At 34.6% G+C, this 8556-nt stretch overlaps 1 protein-coding gene across 3 annotated transcripts in view; it reads right to left on the bottom strand.

Annotated features, from left to right (window-relative positions):
• Positions 1 to 5853: 5853 nt before the first annotated feature.
• Positions 5854 to 8556, bottom strand: part of LOC109047778 (gastrula zinc finger protein XlCGF57.1-like) — a 33774-nt gene continuing 31071 nt past the window's right edge. For all 3 annotated transcript variants that reach the window (XM_042756152.1, XM_042756154.1, XM_042756153.1), the window contains one exon: positions 5854 to 8074. In XM_042756152.1, the coding sequence (XP_042612086.1) occupies positions 6846 to 8074 (1229 nt within the window). In that variant the 3' untranslated portion in view covers positions 5854 to 6845. The remainder of the gene's footprint in view (positions 8075 to 8556) is intronic.

Genomic DNA, 8556 nt, shown 5'->3' with positions numbered 1-8556 from the left:
AAGCAAAAAATTATTGCCCAGTTTCCAAAACTGAGTCGACAGATGCCAAAAATAAGACACAGATAGCATAGAATCCTATGAAAACAAGATTGAAATGACTGCTATAAATGTTGCATATAAAAACATTTTTTTCATTGTGTAAATATATGAATCTATGTGAACAGCTCACCTCAGTAGACTTGCTACCCTAGTCAAGCCAGCCTCCATCTGGAATTTGCAATTATGGTACGGATACTCGAAGCGGCCAAAAAGCTGACAAAGGTATTAATTAATTTATTAACAAGATACTGTAGCGGTTATTAATTAATGTGCACAAAAAACAAGATAAATCTATTTTAAAAAGCATATTAATATTGGACCTTATAAAAGATACAGTTAAATTACATTTGAATAGATTGTAGTGTGGCATTTTGGAAAAAAATTAAGTTGGTTAAAATACATTATAACACGGATTATTTCTTGCTTTTACTACATGCATTATTATTATTTAACTTAAAATTCTTTTTCATAGACATCTAATAAATAGCCTCCAGTATTTATTTTTTATTTTTTTATGTACCTGTGGCTGAGTTCACGGGCTAATTAATATAAACATGATTATAAGTTGAGTCATTTGAGTGATTGGTCGGATTGGTCTCATTTTAATTGCATCTTGCCTGTAATGCCTGATAAAGCAGTGTTTGTGGGTGCAGTGCTGCTTTGTTTACAGCAGTTACAGGGAAACCAATAATTACAGCTCCAAAAGCGGCACCTAGTGGCAAAGAATGAATTTGCATTTTCGTTCATTGACGTCAACATGAAACGGCTTGGGATTCGTTTTAAAAACGTCTCGTTTCAATGATTCAAAGTCGACTCTTTCTTTTGAGAGACGATAAACTTATACGGTGCACTTTCATATTTAAAACATTTGCAGGATGTTTTCGTTCACTTAGAGCTACTACCAGCTGCATGAAAGGTAATTTTCAAAACTTCATAATAGGGGCACTTTAATATTAGTTCACTACTTTGGTTAACATGAATTAAGAAATACTTCTACAATATTTCTTAATCTTAGATAATGTTAATTTCAACATTTACTACTGCATTATTAAAGTTATCATTATTAACATTAGTTAATGCACTGTGAATTAACATGAACTAACAATGAATGACTGTATTTTCATTAACATTAATAAAGATTAATATATACTGTAATAAATATACTGTTCGTTCATGTTAGTTAGAACATTAACTAATGGAATATTATTGTAAGGTGTTACAAATAGCCCCCACTGTTTTACCCCAAAATAACCACTAGATAAAGTCAAGATTTTTGTTGCAACAAGCTAGATTTACAAGAGTGATGTAGAAGTATTCACCTTAAAGCTTGCGCTGTTGATGTAGGCTCCCTTAAATAAAACTTTACAGTAAGTTATTTTAACAGTAAGTGATCTAATTTTCAGCAGTGAGAAAAAAAGGTGTTTTAAATCTTGTTTTGTAGAATATCACAGCAAAACATCTATAAAATATCATATTAAACAAAATTAATAGAAATGATTGCACAAAAAGTTGCACTGCTCTCTCTTTATTCCAAATATTTTTTCTTTCTTTCTGCTGAATCGTGCTGATATGAACACAGAAAATATTTGACAATCGGAAAGAAAACGAAGATTTGAAAAACAAAAATGAACAGATTGTGAAATGGGTCTCTGATTTGGAGGACAAATTGAATGATCAGGATTGATACTGTCGGAGATAATCTGCATTTAGAGGGGCTGACTGAACATACTGAGGATAATGTCAAGTCTAGGGTGATTGAGATCTGCAATGCATTTAGAGGGGCTGACTGAACAGACTGAGGATAATGTCAAGTCTAGGGTGATTGCTCATCGTCTTGGAAGACCTAGTGCAGACAGCGGCAAGGGAAAGAAACCAAGGCCAGTAATAATAATAAGATTTGCTTCCAGAACAGCTCGAAACCTCACATGGAAAGGAGCAAAGGGAAATTATTTTCTTAAAAAGAACAAGATGTTCTTCAAAGAAGACTTCACGATCAAAGACAGGAATCTACATGGAATCTCTTTTGTCCTGCGATTGACAAAGGACATAAAGAAAGCAAGAGGGCCTTCTATGTGGGAGTCAAGGCAATAGTGAATGGTAAAGAAATCAAACATTAAACCATGTTTTATAGGGTGATTGAGATCTGCAATAGTATGATCTGATATGAAAAGTCTGTTTGCTTCACTAACCCATAATTAGGTTAATTAAATTATAGAGACTTACAAGTTAGACTTACAAGTCTTACAACTTATGACTGTCTTATGAAAAGTTGGAAGAGTACCCTTATACTCTCTAAGCACTTACATTCCAATTTATTAATTGTTCATTTAACTGTAAGGTTTTTTACATTTATTTCTCTTTCAAGTTCATGTCAATAAGATTTTTTTCAGTTAATGCCAGGGGTTTACGAAACATGCTAAAAGGAAAAGCTCTGTTTTTGTTTTGTAAAGGAAAAGAAGCGATTTTTGTTTCATTCAAAAACTCATGCCTGCAAAGATAGCACTTTTTTGGAAGAATCAGTGGGGTAGTGACATTTGGTTGTCTTTTGGTGCCTCAAATAGAACAGCAGGTGTTGCAACAACGAGAAGAGTTAACGGTGGTGAGAAGTCTTTGATGCTTGCTTCGTGAAGGAGAAAGATTCTGCCGCAATAATGCTGGACGTCGACCTATATAGTGGGTGGCTCTGTATTTGATGGTTTTTTCGTGAAGGAGAAAGATTCTGCCGCAATAATGCTGAGCTAGGGGCGGAGCCACCCACTATATAGGTCGACGTCCAGCATTATTGCGGCAGAATCTTTCTCCTTCACGAAGCAAGCATCAAAGACTTCTCACCACCGTTAACTCTTCTCGTTGTTGCAACACCTGCTGTTCTATTTGAGGCACCAAAAGACAACCAAATGTCACTACGGTAACAAAATATATACACATTAAAACCTAAATAGGGACATAGTAGTATACTTAAAGTATGATGTAAAGTTCACTTAAAGCAAACTTATAAGTATACTTGTAGTATAAAACTACTAAACTAGTAGTTTACTGAGACTATACTTCAAAGTGTACAAAGTATTTAATTAGTAAACTGTCAGAATATCTATAAGTTCACTTTCAGTATAATTGCAGTACAAACTACAAACATAGAGGTAGTTGTGTACTCAAAGTTTGCTACTGTTATACTTAAAGTATATTTAAAAGTATACTTTTATATACTAGAAAGTGTGCCAATTTAGTCCCAAGAAGTATTGAAACAGTACACTTACAAGTATACTACTAGAACACTGATATTTGTATACTTGCTACATAAAGTATACTTAAAACTATACTTGAACTTTACTTAAGTATACTTAGTAAAATAAACTTGAAGTATACTACTTTTTCGTAAGGGTACACTATTTCGCCTCGCTAGGTTGGCAACAGCAAAAATCACTACAACATGTATGCTGTTTCTCTCCAGTGTGGATTTTCTTGAGTTTCTTAAGGTATTCTTTATGTTGGAAATTCTTCCTACACTGATCACGTGTGTGGTTTTTCTCCAGTGTGACCTTTCATGTGTACCTTAAGGAATTCTTCTAGTGTAAAACATTTCCCGCACTGATCACACGTGTGTGGCTTTTCACTAGTGTGCATGTCTCCTGAGGGCTCCTTTTAGTTTGAAACTCTTCCCGCACTGATCACACGTGTATGGTTTCTCTCCATCGTGGATTCATTAAGGTGTCCTTTTTGTGTGAAACTATTCCCACACTGATCATATGTGAAGGGCCTCTCTCCACTATGGACTGTGATGTTTAAGGCCTGTTTTGTTTGCAAATCTCTTTACACACTTAGGGTAAGAATGAATGGCTCTCCACAAATATTTTTCTCCAGTGACATGATGCCATTTCTCCTCTCCTTCACTCAGTTCTTCACTCTCCCCGTTCTGTTCCATGAATTCTAAAATTTAAAAAAATATTCATTTTCATCCGCCTATATCACTTGTCCTATATAGGGTCATGGGGGGAGTTAATTTTGCCATAAAAATATATAGGGAAAGGACAAAGTGAGCACTAATGCACCACCAGACAACTGAAATACAATATTACAATGAATTTTGATTAATTTGTATAAATCAAATATATGTAAAATGAATTTTGATTAATTTGTATAAGAAAATACTTAGATCAGATAATATTTAGTTGATTACTCCTGATTTTTCTCAAGTCTTATTTCATTACAATTTGTTGAAGAAAAAAAAAAAACTTTCATATTTAACAATCATTAGGAATCAGGAATAAACACAAACTTCTCTGTTCTTCACTATCTATACACTACTGTATACTGTAGATTTATAATGTAAACGTAAATTAACTTCTGCTTGATTAAATGTTTTATTTTTATTTGTTAGAACTGGTTGAACAATCTTTTCACGTATGGATGGTACATATGGATTTCATAAAAAAATGTAAAACATTATTTACTGAATTGTGATGTCCATTTTTTAAGAAGTGCAGGTGAAATGCCTTGGTGGAAAATGTTGAAGTGTTTAAGAGGTCATTACCCTAAATCATGGGGTCTGACACGAAAGCCTGTGAATTATTCTCCTAGGTAAATGCACAAGAGATGTGTGTTACAAGTGCGGTTTTGTTGCATCCACAACGGAATGTTATAATGAGAGCAGCTGTGTGAACAATCAGTATGAAGTTCAGATGATCTAATGTGATTTTCTGAAGTATCTCTCATCACTGTCTGTTCCTGCTTGTCCTAAGTGGCATGATGTATTTAATTATTAATTGCATTAAGTTATGTTTAGTTATTTAAAGAGAAGAACATCATGATTTTGTGTGAAGTAGTATTTGAAATACCTTAAAGGGACAGTCCACCCATAAATGAAAATTCAATGTTTATCTTCTTACCCCCACGGCATCCAAGATGTAGGTGACTTTGTTTATTCAGCAGAACACAAACAAAGACTTTTAACTCAAACCATTGTAGTCTGTCAGTCATATAATGGCAGTCAATGGGCTACATGGCTTTGAGAGTCAAAAAATAAAATAAACAGACAAAACCAAATTAAACCCTGCGGCTTGTGATGATACACTGAGGTCTAAATACACAAAATGATCGGTCTGTGCAAGAAACTGAACAGTATTTATATAGTTTTTTACCTCTGATACACCGTAATGTCCAACTGTCCAGAGCACGTTATATATGAATCCATTTAAAAAGGTTCATCAAGTGTAAATATGTTATTTAAGTAGTTTTGTGTAAATCAGCGATCGATTAGTTTAGTCCAACAAGTTCTGTTATCGATTGCTGCTGCCTTGTCAACCACTAGGGGGAGAACTCGCAGTGTTTCTCCAATATGCATAAAGTTCACTGTGGAGAAGCATTGTGGAGTGTGACTGATTAATTCTCTCCCCCTTTTCAGTTATTCATTTTAATTCTTTGTTAAAATAGTAAGAGTTTATGGTAAATTATGTTTTAGGCAGTGCAGATGTCATTATGATATTGACTGCGTTCTAATTAACATGTTGAAAAGTGTAATTAGTTCAGAGATGTGTAAGCTCTGACTGAGCTCCATTTTGAGTATTATGGCAAGAAGCCCACAGAATGGTGAGAGCCCAGATGTTCAGCGATTAGCATTTCATATTTAGTATGCATGCTCGTAATTAATGTTTAATTTTGTTTCTATTTGTTTGATTTACTGGAAAAAATGTGAATATATTGAGAAATGTAACTGCGAAAATCTAATTAACAAAGAGAGTCTGAGACATCTATGCACTTTCCAATAAAATAATTCCTAAAAGAGAGCATTTACATGTTGTTTAGAATTGTTTGTGCTAGTTTATATCTACTGTATGTATCTGGTTAAAAAGAGAAGTGATTTCCAGATGTTTATAAAATGCCTAAATGTCTAGTTACTAATTGGTATGATTGATTATAGAAAATAAAATAAAAATGTTAAAGAGGGTACATTGACAATAGCTTATGTTTTGGAAAATTGTTTATCGTTAGCAAGCATCATGGAGTGTGACTAATGAATTCTCTCCCCTTTTTCATGGGTATAACAAATGCGCCGGCATTTGTATACATTAATGTATCAGAATGGTAATGCATTTATGTATCGCTCTCTACAATGTGACTACTTTAGCAAACAGCTAACAGTGTGTTGCTAATGTTACACAAACCATGTTTGCCATCTCAGAGGCATCTAGAAATCAGCATCCTTGGAAATGCTTTTGAACATCCTTGAATGCTTTGTGACAGCTTCATTACTGGGAGGCAAAATCAACAGTAAATTTTAATACAAATATGAAATATTGTTCACAACAACAAAACATTTATAAAAATATCATATTTAATTAAATTAACAGAGGAAAGGATTTGAACTGCTATGTCTTTATTCCAACTGTTCTTTTTCTAATCGTGCTGATATGAACAAAGAAACATTTACATGTACAAAAAATTACTTTCCTTCATGAAAGAGAGTAAATGAACTAAGAGTGATACATACTGTACATAATTTCTCATTGGAACAAGAGAATCAAAAAACAACAAACTATGCTAACACTATTCTTCATTTATGTTAATCACTGCATAAAAGATAATACTTAACAAATGGTGATTAAACATTAATTAAAATGACATAAGTTGGGTAGGGGAAGGTGATGGAGCATTACAATCCACTCCGCTTCAGTACGATAACTAACAGCTTCAGTTGATGTTTGTTTATATAGAAGAGATTTTATTGCTTGTTTTATTGGGTCATGTTTGGTGAGGACACAGTGTTGCGATTAAATGTGCTGGATCCAAAGAAGAATTCAGATATGATTTCATGATTTCAGACATTTTTCTTTTCTTTTTTTTGTATGACTGAGTAAAGATGATGAATGAGTGAAACTCTTCCCACATGGAATGCAGTGATACGGTTTCTCTCCAGTGTGGATCCTCTCATGTTTTTCTACATAATCTGACCATCTGAATCTCTTGTCACAGTGTGAACACTTGTAAGGTTTTTCTCCAGAGTGGATCCTCTCATGTGATTTCAGATAATCTGAACGACTGAATCTCTTGTCACAGTGAGAACACTTAAAAGGTTTTTCCTCACTGTGCATTCTCTGGTGCAGTTTCAGTTCAGCATCTCTAATAAAAGTCTTCCCACAATCAAAACACATATGCTCCTTCACACTGTTGTGTCTTTTCTGATGTAATTTTAAAGTACCCGACTGACTAAAACTCCTTCCACACAAAGTACACATGTAAGGCTTTTCCTTTGTATGAACTTTCAGGTGGTCCTTCAGCGCATCTGACCTAAAAAAAGTTTTACCGCACTGATCACAGGTAAATGGTCTTTCTCCAGAATGACGACGCAGATGTACTTTAAAAGTGCATGACTTTCTGAAACTCTTTCCACACTGATCACATGCAAACGGCTTCACTCCAGTGTGGATGGTCATGTGTTCCCTAAGAGATCCTTTTTTTGTGAAACTCATCCCACACTGATCACATGTGTGTGGCTTCTCTCCAGTGTGGATTTTCATGTGTTCATTAAGAGAGCTTTTCATTGTAAAACTCTTCCCACATTGATCACACGTGTACGGCTTCTCTCCACTATGAGCTCTCGTGTGACTTTTAAGACCGTGTCTGTATGCAAAACTCTTCCCGCACTGATCACATGAGTACGGTTTCTCTCCAGTATGGATTCTCATGTGAGTCTTAAGGTTTGCTTTTATTGGAAAACTCTTCCCGCACTGATCACATGAGTACGGTTTCTCTCCAGTATGGATTCTCATGTGAGTCTTAAGGTATGCTTTTATCGGAAAACTCTTCCCGCATTGATCACACGTGTGCAGATTTTCTCCAGTGTGGATTTTCATGTGTATTGCCAGGGTTCCTTTTAATGTGTAACTCTTCCCACACTGAGAGCAGGTGAAAGGCTTTTTGGCTCTTCTTTTCAATGAATTACTTTTAGTCTGTGAGTGACTCAAAAATGTCTTACTAGTTTTGACATGATGCTGTTTCTCCTCTGCCTCACTCAGTTCTTCACTCTCTTCCATCAGGTCTAAAATGAAACATAAGCAAGGATTATGTAGTGAATATTTATTTAAAGAAAGAGATAAGATAGGTTGAAAATGAAAATTTTTTGCTCCATTACAGGCCGAACTCTCTGTAGCCATTTAAATTTAGAGGCAACCACTGCATTTTAATCATGATCCAAAGAAAGATTCTACATACATGGCAATTTCTTATTTAAATTTGATGTAATTTCAAAATCTGAAGCAAAAACAGAATGGTCTTTATCTTTGTGAAATTATGCTACTTAAAAGATGGAAAAACAGCAGACAGGCTGAAAGAGAACGCAAATTCACTCTCTGACAGCAGGTGGCATTTATGGAACAGCAGCAAAACTGTGTTTCCTTGGTTAGCACTGTAAACAAAGCAGTAGTTGAAATACAACTTACAGAATACTGTAAGGTCAGCTACCCCAAATAAACTTTCATGCAATGGAGAGACAGGTTTGTCTATAAATGAAAAGGAAGAGAA

Source organism: Cyprinus carpio, unplaced genomic scaffold (genome assembly GCF_018340385.1).
Source record: "Cyprinus carpio isolate SPL01 unplaced genomic scaffold, ASM1834038v1 S000006809, whole genome shotgun sequence".
In the NCBI taxonomy this organism is placed as follows: domain Eukaryota; kingdom Metazoa; phylum Chordata; class Actinopteri; order Cypriniformes; family Cyprinidae; genus Cyprinus; species Cyprinus carpio.
This window is presented reverse-complemented; position numbering and strand designations above follow the sequence as displayed.